The following is a 15,329-nucleotide window of genomic DNA, read 5'->3' on the forward strand; positions in this document are numbered from 1 at the left end:
TTTTTTTACGAATTCCAGTAATTGTTGATGGAAAACTCTGATTGCTTCTCTTTCTTTTCAGATGTAATAAAGATGTGTATGCTCCTGTTGCATATTTAAAATAGAAAAGTCAAAATAGTCAAGTTCAAAGCAAAGCATTAAGTCAGGATGGCACCCCCCCAGCTTGAGGAATATCTTGACTCGTAAGTGAATTGAAAAGTGCCATCATTTGTGAGGGATTTTCAAGTGTGTATTAGTAAACTTGTTTATAGATAATTCTATAAGAAAATTTTGCTTAAATTTCTGTGGATCTCTAAGTCCTGTACCCTATGGGAATATTAAATTATTTATTAAGAATTACAAATACTTGAATATTTGTAAGTATTTTTAAGTACAAATACTTGAACATAGAAATACCTGAATTTCCATTTTATCTGAAGTTCCTGCATTCTAAAATGACTAGACTAAGTTATTTGGCAATTTAACTTTTCAAACTAGAGCATAAAAGCATTGGCCAAATGTATCAGGCATTGTATATTTTAATAAGGCCTTTTTTCCTTCTTGGATCCTTTTAGAATGCTAAAAGCTGCAGTCAACATTTGGGTCTGTTTGAGTGTTACTGTTAAGGCCAAGCTTCGCCCTTTAACGTCCCAGGAATTTGTTGGTAGTTCAATAGGGTACCAAATGAGAACAAAATTTGAGCTGAAAGAAAATATTCTAAGCTGATTTTGTGACCATTTCCTTGTTTGTTTCAACTCGTGGTGAGCAGGGAAATAACTAACACCAATCTGAATGTTAGCAGGATTTCACAACAATGCTGTCACTCCAAGGGAACAGAGTACTTCTAATGCACTTCTGAGGGGTAAATACTTTATTAAGGTGCAGTTCTTTTTTTTTTTTCTTAATGTATCCTCTGGGATTAATGCTTTAGTTTCTTTTTCCAGCACACCATCCTGCATTTGCCGAGACTGGGAATATTCTCATTCCTTTCCATGATGGGTCCAGTTAGCAGCCTTTCACATGGAGAACTCTGTCACCTTAGGAATTCTACATCAGAAATTCTTTGAGCTGTACTGAAGGTGATACTTATATATGGTTTTTGGAAGTCCTTTTGTTAGTTTACATATGATTAGTAATTCTTATTTATTTAATCATTCATTCACAGTCCTAAGTACTTTTTGTTGCATTTTGAAATCAATCCAACTGAATTGGATGCCTGCTCACATCAACAGATTAATCTTGTGAAGCCAAACTACTGGGCACTAATTCTATATGCAGTAATGTTTCTCTGCTAATATTTTTCATAAACTGCATCTTGGCAAATGCTTCATTTCATTAGAAAGAACTGCCCACCTACCACAAGTCTTACTCTATATTGTTCATAACTTACTTTTAAAATAAGGACAGGGAAAGAAATATTTGTTCTTCATTATATGTTCCTTCTTCCCCCATCCTGATCTTTATTTGTTAATAAGCATTTGTATTAATCCTTTTTCGTAAGGAGAAAGTAAGTGGTTTTTTTCTACCTCTGCTTTCCCTACAGTTCTATATGTTCCATAGGTTGAGAGGGGTCTTCTCTTTCTGGAGTTAACACTGCTGTACTGAGAAATCAGCAGCAGGTGGTGCTGTAAAGTTCCTAGTCAAGCTCGTTAAATCCATTAGAGGAAAAAAACAGTAGTTATGCTTTCAGAACAGCAAGCACAGTGTTTCAGCAAGCTTTTCAAGGCTTCTTAATAAAATCAAATAGTTGGCTGAGAATCAAATAGTCCTTCTATAAGCAAGGAGGTTGGCTGTTGAGAGCAACAGCAGAAGCTGAGAGAGTTTCTATTATGACTTAAATAACAAAGAAAACATTGCTTGAGAGCAATGAATTGCCCAAATGATTCTAGCTATATTTTAGACAAAAACTGGTTGTTAAGGGAAATAACCTGGGAGATAGAACTGACTTTTCAATATAGTTTCAATGTAGTTTATGTCAGATTTTATTTAGTTAATTTAAACATGTTCTGCACTTAGGCAGCACAGATGGCAGTTCCAGGCAAATGTTCTCAGCTTTTCCATTTTGCTGTATTTGGATGTAGAAAATTAGAATTATCTCCTCCTGCAGCAATCTAGGTAGGTGATCTGTGTGAGTGCATGCCTTCTCAAGGCTGAAGGCAGGAGTACTTTGGAAAGCAATAAAATTATATTGTTTGAATTCCCTGATTTCTTAGAATGGGAACACATGTTGCTGCTGCCTGAATTCATGTAACACCCACTTTTCCAAGTGGGTAAGGTGCCACCTCTCAGATTTCCTTCACGCACCCAAGAACTACAGCACAAATGAGCCTCCCTTCCCTCCTGCTCACCTGAGCCGTTGGTGGCACCCAGCCCCAGCAAAGCAGGTAACTGCTTTCATTACTTTTTGCATCCAGAACTGTGCAAAATCCAGAATTCCTTTTAAGCCAAAAAAAATGCCAAGAGGAAATGAAAAGCATTGTCTACTTACTTTCTCTTCCTGTGAAATGGAAGTGGTCTCAGTGAGAGTCAGTTTATGTTCAAGCATAAGGGGAAACATGCACATTGCAGAAAATGAACCCAGTGTTTCCCCATGACCTTTCTCCAACTAATTGCTTGACAGATCTGTTTATCATAAAAAGATTTTCATCTATTTATTCAGTTGTTCGTCTGTCAACTGAAAGTCCTGATTTGTTATCATTTGAGTGTCAGCTGGTTCTGGGAAGGCTTATCTGTGTAATAGATAATTTCAGTTAAATATTACTTCTACTATAATATAAATAGTGTGGACTAACTTTGTGAAGCAGATCCAGAAATGGAGCTGGTTTGTAGGATAGTTGTCTTTTTCATGTTAGCCTGTCCCAGCTTTGGGATAGATGAGGAGTTAGCTCAGATCTCTGTGGCCATTGCTGGACCTCTACCCAGGGAGTCTGTACATAGCCTCCAGCTGCAAAACCACATCCTACCCAAAGGAGCTCCAGGCCCTGCTGCGGCTGAAACCCGTGATTACCCATGCCAACAAGATCCTGCAACTTCTGAGCTGCCCCAGTACTTTTCCCACCTTCGTGAGGTTGGGGTGACGCATTACAAAATCTTCCTGCCATGGGAGCGCATTCTTCCCAAGGGGGATGCCAGAAAGCCAGACGAAGCTCAAGTGCAGTGCTACCAGCAGCTGCTCGAGACGCTGGTTGCTGCAAACCTCAGGCCAGTGGTAGTTCTGCATCACAACCACATCCCTGGCAATGTGGCCGCACAGGCTGCAGGCAACAAAACCAACGCTTTTGCTGACCTTTTTGTGGACTATGCTGAGTTCAGTTTTAATGTTTTTGGGGGTCTGGTTGATGTGTGGCTCACTTTCAGTGACCTGCCAGAGGTCTTGGAAAGCCTGCCTTACGATGAGCCCCAGCTCCGTTTCCAGGCCCTGGCTGCTGCTCATGACAGAGCTTACAGTGTCTACCACGAGAAATACTCGCTGGCAGGTAAGAATAGGCAGAGGGATTTTTGTGTAAGACCTTTTCACAAATAGTTTGTAATGAGATTAAATGGCAACCGCTACATGTAATCTCTGAATGTGCTGTCACTGCTCTCAGAATTGCATAGGAATACTTGAATAACAGGTTCCTTCAAATATCTTATTTTGATGTTTTTTTTATGATTACTGATAATTCCATTTTACTTGAAATGATAGCCAAAGTAGTTGGGGAGAATGTAGGCATGTATCTCTGTGTGTATATTTATATATAATTTCTCATTTAGCTGAAGTGAAATGTATTAAATAGTTAAATAAACCAACAAGAAACAAGATAGTTATCTTTAGCTTAAAAGGAAAATAAAATATTCTGGTTTTTTTTTTTGGTGTGTGTGTACGATAACAAAGCTCTAATGATCAAGCTATTTTGTAGACGATAGTAGTTTCAGAACACAGACTTCATAGAATAGGTTAGGTTGGAAAGGACCTTTAAGGTCATCCAGTTCCAGCCCCCCTGCCCTGGGCAGGGACACCTCCCACCAGCCCAGGCTGCCCACAGCCCCATCCAGCCTGGCCTTGGGCCCTGCCAGAGATGGGGCAGCCACAGCTCCTCTGGGCAGCCTGTGCCAGTGCCATGTTCTACTGTCAGTTTGCAGGTTTTGTATTCATGTCCTTTCCTTGTATTTTGTGGGGTTTTGTTTGTTTATTTTGGGGCTTTGTTTCTGTCTTTTTTTTTCCATGTCCAGCACAGAATGGATATTTAAAAATAAGTCACCATAGAAGAACCACAAAGGCATGAAAATTATTATTATTATTTATAATTAACCACGGAGTGGAATGGTTCCTGTTGGATAGCTGTATTCAGATCCTATTCGGATCCTGCAAACAATGTTGTTATCATTGCTGCTCGTGAACATCTTAAGATTCACTGAAAGACTCCTTGGACTCTGCCTTTGAATTTCTACCTTCTGCAACTCTCCATTGATAAGATAATGGATGTTCTGAAATCAGCTACCTAGGGCGCTGGCTGATGAGCCACAAATTCGAAAAGTTCCAGCTGATTTTAAAATAACTACAGCAAACCAAAATTCTTCGTTTGTACTAAATACACTACTAACAGATTGCCTCCTTTTCTTCAAGGTGGAAAGCTGTCCATTGCTTTAGGAATAGATCGTAGCTTGGATAGTGCTTCATCAGAGCTGCTTTCAGTTTCTCTTCAGGTAACACCGTAAAGGAATGATTTCCAAAATTATTTCCATTTTATTTCATTTCAGTTGATTTTTATGTACAAGATCAAGTGGCCTATTGCAAGTTAAATACAGTTTCAGCAAATTGACCAATAGGTTAAAATCTATTTGTTTGATCACTTCAATCGTGAAGCTCTCTGATTTTAAAAAATACTTCAACATCCCTTCTTGGCTAGTGAGCAGTGATTAAAATATATGGAGACATATTTCATAACTGGCAATTTTAACAACATACATGTTTAAATAACAACGTATACTCATTGCTCTTTTATTCACAAGTCTCCTTAATGCACAATCAAATAAAAAAAAACTTTTATTTTTTTAAATATCTTTTTAAAAATAGTTAATATGTTAAAGCACAGCCTGAGCTCTGCTACAAGTGGTCTAGTTGTACAGGGGTAGCACAACACGAGGAAAACCTATTTTCTACAAAGGTGATGACATCCTTTCTGTAAAGACCGAACCCTCTATCAGTACTTCTTTTCATCTAGATAATGTTGATGTGGGATGCAGTGAACAAATGGCAGTGCAGGTTTTTGGCTTGTATTCACAGTCCTTCAGGATTCAATAATAGGATAAGTAGTGACGCAGGCATGATACTTCAACGATATAAGCAAGGTGTGGTTTGTATGGGGAGGAAAGATGTACTAAACAAGCTGACTAAACTAGAAAAAAAAACCCTTGGACTGAAAAATAAACTGGAAGCTTATCAATTTTTTGTGCCTACTTCAGCAGCTAGTTTAATAAAAGAATACTATCTATTCCCTTGAATATGATGACCTTTAGTGGAGTAACGTTTGTAGTGTGCAACGGTTAAAGATTTCTGAAGTGGACTTTCTGCAGAGGATTATTGATAAAGCCTCCCTGAACCGCATGCTGATAAAGGTTTCTCTGTCTGGTTAGTCTCTGATTAACCAATCTTACTAATTCAAAGAATCAGTTGTAAATCAGGAATATTAAATGCATAAAATATTCTTACAACTTCATTTAATTCTTCTAAATTTAGCGTTGTTTAGAAGGACAGACATCTTTCCATACACCACCCAGTTTGTACTCATTGTATTGTCTCACATAGCTGTGTGGCTTCTTACTTCAGCAATGTACCTGTATTTAACATTTAACAACTTTATATTTTGAACAGAACACCTGCAAAAAAAAAAAAAAAAAGTTGATTCTTTTCCTTTTCTTGTTTCCAGGATTCGGTAGATTTTCTGTCTCTCAACCTTCAGTACAGTTGTGGAAACGAAACAGATTTCTACATGCAAATGAGTGAATTCCAGGTAACATTATGCACAGTGTGCAAATGAGCATTTCACTTCATGGATACATTGGGGAATTGAAGTTCTAGTAATAGAGCAGAACAGATAGAACAAATCCATCGCTGTTCTTAGATTTCTGCTGAACTTCATAGACCATCTGTAACAAGTTATTTTGCAAAGAGGTCAGGTACAGGAGTTCACGCTGAATTCAAAGTAATTGACAATTAATTTACTGTCTTAAATCCTTCAGCATCTAGGTGTATGTAGTCCATGTGTCTGCAGAAATGAGCACAGAGATGCCTCAGGATCATGTAGCACAGGCAATAGCAGCCTGAAAAGGAGTATGCCAGGCTCTACCTTAACTCTCTCTGCTTTGTGTATTTGGGCAGGTAACTTATTCCCTGTAAATGGTAAAGTGATGGCCTGGCCAGAAGTGTAGAGCAAGAAGTGGAGACTCCCCTTAGAGAATCTCTGGAAAGCTAATAAATGTCTAAAAAATCCCTAAGGTTTTGATAGATTTATAGAAGTCAACTGTAGATACAGACCATAAAGAGAAGGGAAACTTGTGTTTCTTGATGCATGTCTAAACAGTTCTGATTGCTGTGAGAGCTCAGGCAGCAGCTACACTAGGAAACAGCTGCATACAACTCACTGTTACTTCCCTGTTTTTCTGACTCAAAGACAGGTGTTCGTTCGAAAGTGTTGGAAATGTTTTTCTTGGTCAGTGATCATTATTGATGCATTAGTAACTGAAAAGGCATAATTCTTTTGTCCAGGACTGGAAAACCTCTATCACATCCTAAGGATGTGATAAATAATTTGGCTAATACCTTTACACAAAAAGATCTTATTTTATTCTAGCATTGGTTCTGCAACTATAATACCCAACCTCACAACTCCTCATCAGTAAAGGCAATGCTAGAAATGTTAATTAGGACAAATTTGTGAAAGGATTAGATCGCATAGCAGCAATAACGTCAGTGATGTTATAGGCTAGTACCTGATATTATCCATCTGAGAGCGAATTGCATTCTTAAAATACGTAATAAGAGTCATCCAGCAGCTGAAGAGCAGAAAAAGGAGCTGCTCATTTGCTCTAAGATTGCATACTGCAATAATTCTAAAAATCTGGAGTGGTTCAAACATTTACAGCAAGATACTTCTTTGTGGCTTTTCAAAGGGAAGTCAAACTAAAAGTTTCTGGGGTTTATGCTTTGATTTGCATTGGGCCTTTTTGGATCAAAGTGGGGGATGGTATTTAATGCTTACTCTGTTTTATGATTTTAACTCTGAACAATGTTATCGCTGATTCTCAGTCTTCTAGATGTTTTCTATTCTGTGTTAAAAGAACAGATGCCAAGAACATGGTTTTACTAGCTGGCCACAGTTTATTTTCATACAATTCGTTTTAATTTTGTTTTTGCAGAATCTCTGGAAGGACACAGAGATCTTGATTTTCACTCTAAAATTCCTTGACTGTGGTTCCCTGGAAGAGAATCCATTCATACGAGTAGCTGCCATTGTTGCTGGTGAGTGACCTGTTCCAAGGAGTGGGAGAGTTTAGTAGCTAGGCTCTGAATGGGAAACTATAGAATTGTCCTGTCCAGACCACTGCTATTAGACAAAACAATTTTATAGGTTCTTTCATAACCTTCTTGGAATATAAAACCCAACATACTGGATCTGAGAAAAAGAGCTATTACTTGTTTAAAAACAAACAAACAAACAAAAAAAACAAATACACCCTTGTTTCAAAAGGTGTAATTGTATGTACAAGTGGTGTCATGCAGTCTGTGGCATCTCATTTGTGACTAAGCCCATCGCTTATTGTTTGTTTTCAGCTCTTAATAAAGAAAAGGCACGTACAATTGGGTATGATGTGAATGAATTATTGGACTTCTCATCTCGTGTTTTAAGGTACAGTTTTTCTCCCTTAAATTAGATACCGTAACAAAGAGGTGTCCTCTCGGAACAAATATGCTAGGCAGATGTATGACAGTTTTAGTGGTAAAATCTGCTGATAGTTGCTGAAAGGACTGGAAAGGAATTAAATACATAAAATAACATCTGGCCTAGGAGAGAAGCTCATCGTGCCCCCAGAGATGTAGGGGATATAGAACCATAGCGCAGTTTGGATTGGACACCTCCCACCAGCCCAGGCTGCCCAAAGCCCCATCCAGCCTGGCCTTGGACACTGCCAGGGACGGGACAGCCACAGCTTCTCTGGGCAGCCTGTGCCAGGGCCTCACCACCCTCATAGCAAAGAATTTCTTCCTTATAACTAATCTAAATCTGCCTCTTAATTTAGAACCATTTCTCCTTGTCCTATTGCTCCACTCCCTGAGTAAGAGTCCCCCTCCTGCTTTCCTGGAGAGTCCGCCTTTAGGTACTGGAAGGGCACTGTAAGGTCTGCCCAGAGCCTTCTCTTCTCCAGGCTGAACAACGCCAGCTCTTGCAGCCTCTCTTCATAGGAGAGGTGCTCCAGCCTCTTGATCATCTTCGTGGCCTGCTGGCCGTGCTGCTTTTGGTGCAGCCCAGGATGCAGCTGGCTAGGGAGAAGCTAAGGACTACTGAAGCAGGATTGATTAGTTTTAGCATGTCCCACAGAAACTCGTGAGCACGTGAAATTGCTGCGCGCTGTGAGAATTTTGTTTGCATCTTTGACCTAGGTGTAATGAATTATGGAGATCTGCTTACAAAGAAGTGCATTGGATACATAGCTCTTGAGCTGTTCTGAAGTTGGCTCACTGCACTCCACCTTCATCTGCCAGCGGGGTGGCAGGAGATTGGATTGATCAGAATACAAAGGGACTGTACCTTAAGAGGCAAATGAGCCGAGTGGGAAGCATATAACTTATCCTCCCTGTTTGCAAGTTCTGTGGCACTGGCATCTACCTTGGAGATTGTAATTCCTTTTTTTTCTGTTTTCAGCAAAGCCAGTGCTCTGCAGGAGAACCCAGGTGCAGTTCTCGCCCCTCGCTCCTCCTATCAAACAGTTTGGGAAATGTTTGCTAGCCAGTCTGAATTGGAGAGGGATTATTTTCTGCAGGATGTTTTCCCGAGCGGCTTCCTCTGGGGCACCTCCACGGGTGCCTTCAATATTGAAGGAGCTTGGGCAGAGGATGGGAAAGGAGAGAGCATCTGGGATCGGTTTGGGCACGAAGGCCGTGTCTACATGAACCAGACAGCAGACGTGGCGTGTGACAGCTACTATAAAACCAGCTATGATGTTTACTTGCTGAGGGGTCTTCATCCCCAGCTGTACAAATTTTCTATATCCTGGCCTAGAATTTTCCCCGCTGGCACCAATGAGACCATCAGCTCCAAGGGTGTGGATTATTACAGCCAGTTAATCGACAGGTTGCTAGAGGCTAACATTGAGCCCATGGTGACTCTGTTCCACTGGGACCTCCCGCAAGCTCTCCAGGTTCTTGGTGGCTGGCAGAATGACAGCATCATAGATGCTTTTGTGAACTACGCAGACTTCTGCTTTTCCACTTTTGGGGATCGGGTCAAGTTCTGGATTACTTTCCACGAGCCTTGGGTTATCAGCTATGCTGGCTACGGCACCGGCGAGCATCCTCCAGGAATCGCTGACCCAGGAGTCGCATCTTACAAGGTAGGGGCACAGGAATAACAAGGATCTTGCAGCTGCCATTGTGTTGTTCTCCTCTGATGATTCTGTACTTTTAACTATGTGCAAGCCTAATGAGGCCTCTGAGACAGTTATTTGCTTGTTGGATTTGTGATACTCCCCAGAAAATGGGGTAGTTCATGGATGCTAGATTTTATTTTCTGTTCCGAAATCAGCCAGATTCTTACGCTTAATCCAAACCCCGCAAAGCAGTGTGACACAAATCCATCCCTCTGCTCTCTGCCCCCAGGTGGCTCACACAATTCTCAAGGCTCACGCCGAGGTCTGGCACCTGTACAACGACAGATACCGTTCTCAGCAACAGGGAAAAGTGGGGCTGGTGCTGAACTCAGATTGGGCTGAACCCAAGACTCCAACCAGCTCCGAGGACGTGAGGGCATCGGAGCGGTACCTGCAGTTCATGCTCGGCTGGTTTGCTCACCCCATATTTGTTAACGGTGATTACCCAGACGTCCTGAAGGCTCAGATCCAGCAGGTAAACCAGCAGTGCTCCACGACAGTTGCACAGCTGCCTGTGTTTACAGAGGAGGAGAAAGCCTGGGTGAAAGGGACTGCAGACTTTTTTGGGCTTTCCCATTACACCTCCCGCCTGGTTAGTGCCGCGACTAACGGGACCTGCGCACCAGGCTACGAGAGCATCGGGAACTTCTCCTTGCATGTGGATCCTGCTTGGCCAAAGACTGCCTCTGCTTGGATCCACGTCGTCCCCTGGGGATTAAGAAGGTTGCTGAAGTTTGTGTCCCAGGAGTACACAGGGACAAAGATCCCAATTTACATAGCAGGAAACGGTATGCCAACAGAGGCCGTAGGGGATCGTATTAACGACACTCTGCGAGTGGATTATTTCCGCCGGTACATCAATGAGGCTCTAAAAGGTACGGATTTGTTTTTGTTTTTTGTTTTTTTTTAATTAATGGCTACTGGTTAATCCATCTCTTCCGCCGTGATTAGCTTTTAAACATCACCATGTGTGTGGGGATATGGAACTCCCCATTCTGTTTAGGTCATGGAACAGGTCTTTCATACATGCAGACAAATACAGCCTGGATCCTAAAGCCATTCTCTGTGAGAACAGTGTTCATGTACTTCAGCTCTCCTGAAGATAATTTGACTGCAGGCAGGCCCTTACCTACAGAGATCTCATAGGTCAGGACTGAATGAAGTCTTTGCTCACTAGGCAGATCTAACTGACAGCATCCTGCACCACTGAGGGTTAGAAGTTTTAGGAAGATGTTTGTGTCTCAAATATTTTGAGTAAGATTCAAGGTACGGCTGTATCTTTGCAATCTGTGTATCCAATTGACGCAAAAAATAATGCTTGTGACTGAAGTTCTGGACAGTTATAGTTCTGAGACTACAGATAGAGATTTTACTGTTCCTCTCTTCAGATACACAAATCAATAACATCAGAAAGCTTTATTAAATATGTTGGTGATCAGTATAGAGCTTTTGGTCTTCTTGACCTAGTTCCTAACACACTGATAGAAGAGCTACCAGTGGCACAAGTGTCCTGTACTCAAATATTTCTCTTCTGATGCATTTTTATTACTCAGCTTTTGACCAGCTCCTACGACAGTGCTGACGCTCCTCTTGCCGGGTACCCTAATTGTTTTGTTTTGTTTTCCCTGGAAGACCACTCCTAGCCGTTTGGCTATCGCCCCGTTACCCTCTGATGTAGTGCTTGCGTTAGGCAGTGGTGTGTTCAGAAAATGTCCCGGTGACTAACAGTCTTGTGCTGTTTCTGTGGCAGCGGTGAAACTAGACACGGTTGACGTCCAGTCATACATTGCTCGATCCCTGGTTGATGGCTTTGAAGGCCCCGTGGGGTACAGCCTAAAATTCGGGCTACATCATGTGAATTTTGAAGACAGCAACAGACCAAGGACTCCCAAGGCATCCGCTTATTTCTATGCTAGCGTTATCCAAAAGAATGGTTTCCCACCCCAAGTCTCAAACAGACTCCCTGCGCCAGTGGTGTTTGACCTACCCATGCCATCAAAGTTGCCAGATTTACCAGCATCAGAAGTCCCTTCCAAGTCAAAGGTTGTCTGGCAGAAGTTTTCATCTCAAACAGACTTTGAGAGGGACACGTACTTCTACGGGACGTTCCCGGAGGACTTTACGTGGGGTGTGTCTTCTTCTGCGTACCAGATAGAGGGGGGCTGGGACGCTGATGGCAAAGGGCCCAGCATCTGGGATAACTTCACCCATGTACCAGGGAACGTAATTAACAACGACACTGGCGATATCGCTTGCGATAGCTACAACAAGCTGGAGGAAGATATTTACCTGCTGAGAGCCTTAGGGATAAAGAACTACCGTTTCTCTCTGTCCTGGCCTCGAATTTTCCCCACCGGAAGGAATGACTCAATAAACAGACACGGAGTTGACTACTACAACCGCCTCATTGACGGGCTGGTGGCAAACAACATCACCCCAATCGTCACCCTCTACCACTGGGACCTGCCCCAGGCTCTCCAGGACATCGGCGGCTGGGAGAGCAGCGCGCTGATTGAACTCTTCGATAGTTTTGCAGACTTCTGTTTCCAGACCTTTGGGGACAGAGTGAAGTTCTGGATCACATTCAACGAACCCCAAGTCATTGCCTGGGTTGGCTATGGCCTGGGGGAATTCCCACCCAACGTCAAAGACCCCGGGAGCACTCCCTACAAGGTGGGACACATCTTGCTGAAAGCTCACGCCAGGGTGTACCACACGTACGACGACAAATACAGAGCAAGCCAGGGAGGGGTCATTTCTCTGTGTCCCAACATCGACTGGGCCGAGCCGAAGACACCGAGTGACCCCAGGGACCTGGAAGCTGCAGACAGGTACTTGCAGTTCCTGGTGGGGTGGTTTATCCACCCGATCTTCAAAAACGGCGACTACCCTGAGGTCATGAAGTGGAAAGTTGGGAACAGGAGCGAGCTGCAGAACCTGCCGTCATCCCGCCTACCCGTTTTCACAGCCGAGGAGCGTGACTACATCCGGGGCACAGCAGATGTCTTCTGCTTCAACACCTACACTTCCAGATTCGTAACCCACACAACAACCCGTCTGAAGCCCTTTTCTTATGAGTACGACCAGGAAGTTTCAACAAGTATCGACAGCTCCTGGCCTTCCTCAGCTCTTTCTGGCCATCAGGCTGTGGCCTGGGGGCTGAGGAGGCTGCTGAACTGGATCAAAGAGGAGTATGGCAATCCCCCGATATACATCATTGAGAACGGGGTGGGGATAAAGACCAGCTCGGATGTTGATGACCATACCAGGATCCTTTACCACAAAACGTACATCGATGAAGCTTTAAAAGGTACAAACGTTTGCTTTTGTTCTCTGGCGGGTGACTCCTCTAGATTCTCCATCACTATCTTCCTCTGACAGGTAGTTTTTAAAAGCAGCTGTTATCGGTCTTTAAGTATCCTGAATGCAACACAAACGGTGATTTTTTTGTGCTCTCCTTTGCATGGCCATTCGTATCCTCTGACTGTGGGGTCTTTCACAGTCTGTCTTGTCTAGTGTCAGTCAGCTTTGTGAAGCTGGCAGTGTGTGTGTGTGTTTGCAAGTGACTTCCTTGCTGTTCCTTCGATGCGTAAGGTATCACCGATGCTCTTCTGTTGCTTCTGGTCTTTCAGCTTACAAGCTGGACGGTGTTAATCTGCGAGGATACAACGCTTGGTCTCTTATGGATAACTTTGAGTGGTTGAACGGCTATGATCCAAGATTTGGGCTGCACCAGGTCGATTTTGATGATCCCAACAGGCCAAGAACCCCAAAGCGCTCGGCTGTGTACTACGCAGAAATCATCCGCAATAATGGCATCCCGCTGCCCAAGGAGGACGAATTTCTATACGGGGAGTTTCCAAAGAACTTCTGGTGGAGCGTAGCGACAGCAGCGTACCAGGTTAAGAAATAAGGGCTGACTCTTCGGGTACCGGTGGCTGTTAATTCATTTCGGATGAGACACCCACAGCTTTTGTAACAGGTTCTATGGTAATTGAGGGTTGCTGTAACAACTGCCTTACTTATCTCCAAGTTCTTCCCTTTTAACGGTGTGGTTGTGCCACGGGAATATTGAGACAGCAGCACGGGCTTCACAGGAACCAGCAAACACTAAGCAGCAGGTTGAACTGACACAACACCTCCCCCGTGACACTGTACTGTGGTAAAACTTCTGTGCCGTGAGGCCCAAGAGCTCTTACTAGTTTGGTGCAGCAAACTTTACTGCTTCAAGGCTTAAGCCGATAGCTCAACACATTCTGTTGTGCCGCAAGGGCCAAAAGGCTGAATTCTTTGCTGGGCCAAGATGTAAATGTGGGGTTGCTAATGGTTTCTCCCTTCCCTCCTCCATCTTCAATTACAGATTGAGGGAGCATGGAGAGCAGACGGGAAAGGACTTAGCATTTGGGACCAATTTTCTCACACCCCCCTGAAAATCAGCAATGATGACAACGGGGACGTAGCTTGTGACAGCTACCACAAGATCGAGGAGGACGTGGAAATGCTGAAAAACCTCAAGGTGTCTCACTACCGCTTTTCCATCTCCTGGTCCCGTGTTCTCCCAGATGGGACCACCAGATACGTCAACGAAGCGGGACTGAACTACTACGAAAGGCTGATTGACGCTCTTCTGGCAGCCAACATAATGCCTCAGGTAACTGTAGAAGTGGAAATCCAAGAGTGCAGGAGCTGAGAATTATCCTCATGTTGAAAGATGAGATGCCGACTCTCAGATTTCTCTGGTTTATTCCTGTCTTCTGATCCCAATGTGGGAAACCCTCGCACCTTACAAACTTCCCAGGCTGTTCAAGACCCGTTGATGTGTAGGCCAGTAGCAGAACCCAAGTCTGACACTCAGAGCACGCGTGTGTTTAAGTCCACTCCCTCCTTCACAGAGAATTTTTTTTCATTGTATGCCGGGAGGAAACGTGTTTTTTGAGTAGGTAAACGTGCTGGGAATAGAGGGACACATTTGCAATTACTACCCAGGAGATCACAGTAGCCTTATTGCTGGCTGTTTCCAAACACCTTGCTGTTTCCCAAGTCCCACCGAGCTGTTGCCTCCCCACTGGTGGCCGGGTCCCCCCAGACCGCCCTAGAAGCGGTGCTCGTCTGGGGAGGGCAAGGCAAGGAGGTTGTTCTGCGCTCCCGACACTGCGCAGCCTTTCAGCAGCTCACCCAAGTTTTCTCTGAGCTTTTTGCTTGCAGTGGACTTGCAGAATTGGGAAGGCTTTGGCCTTTCTTATTTCCTAAAAGCCCAAGCAGTGCTTTATGTGCCTTCTGCGTTGTCGGCCCTTGTTCCCACTTGTTAGGCGCTTGGTTTTTTGAGTTATAGCTCGTTAAGAAACTCCTCGCTTAGCCCAGAAGGCTTTCTGTCAGCTTGGACTCTGGTCCTAAGTTAGAGTGTTTGGGTTCCTTGCTGGGAGTGCTTTGGTTAATATGTCACTGACAGATTTGTCACATATTTGGTTAATATGTCAATAAGTTGTAGGCATAGTGTCACCGAGATGGGACAGTCCCTCCTAATGGGAATTTTTTACAGAAATTAATGAATTTTATAAGAATTGGGTACTTAACACTGTTCGGATGTGTTCTTGGGAGAAGAATAAGTTACAAAAAGTGTATACTTACAAATTAATTATAAAGTTATAAATAAGTTGCAAAAAATGTACCTACTTACAGGTAGGATGAACAAGTGTAAGAGATAATTACAGATGTTCTTGTTG

The 15,329-nt window shown here is 43.2% G+C and overlaps 1 protein-coding gene across 4 annotated transcripts in view; it reads left to right on the forward strand.

The window, feature by feature from the left end:
• Window positions 1–15,329, forward strand: part of LCT (lactase) — a 23,328-nt gene continuing 7,999 nt past the window's right edge. Inside the window, exons 1-10 of one of the 4 annotated variants that reach the window (XM_083841249.1) lie at window positions 1–2,363; window positions 4,586–4,665; window positions 5,889–5,972; window positions 7,378–7,480; window positions 7,793–7,868; window positions 8,883–9,570; window positions 9,836–10,481; window positions 11,357–12,916; window positions 13,239–13,507; window positions 13,967–14,257. In XM_083841249.1, the coding sequence (XP_083697375.1) occupies window positions 5,952–5,972; window positions 7,378–7,480; window positions 7,793–7,868; window positions 8,883–9,570; window positions 9,836–10,481; window positions 11,357–12,916; window positions 13,239–13,507; window positions 13,967–14,257 (3,654 nt within the window). In that variant the 5' untranslated portion in view covers window positions 1–2,363; window positions 4,586–4,665; window positions 5,889–5,951. Of the gene's footprint in view, window positions 2,364–2,777; window positions 3,456–4,585; window positions 4,666–5,888; window positions 5,973–7,377; window positions 7,481–7,792; window positions 7,869–8,882; window positions 9,571–9,835; window positions 10,482–11,356; window positions 12,917–13,238; window positions 13,508–13,966; window positions 14,258–15,329 lie in introns of those variants that run through there. The other 3 variants (XM_083841250.1, XM_083841248.1, XM_083841251.1) reach the window with 3 other exon arrangements.

The sequence above is a fragment of the Anser anser genome (genome assembly GCF_964211835.1).
Source record: "Anser anser genome assembly, chromosome: 6".
In the NCBI taxonomy this organism is placed as follows: domain Eukaryota; kingdom Metazoa; phylum Chordata; class Aves; order Anseriformes; family Anatidae; genus Anser; species Anser anser.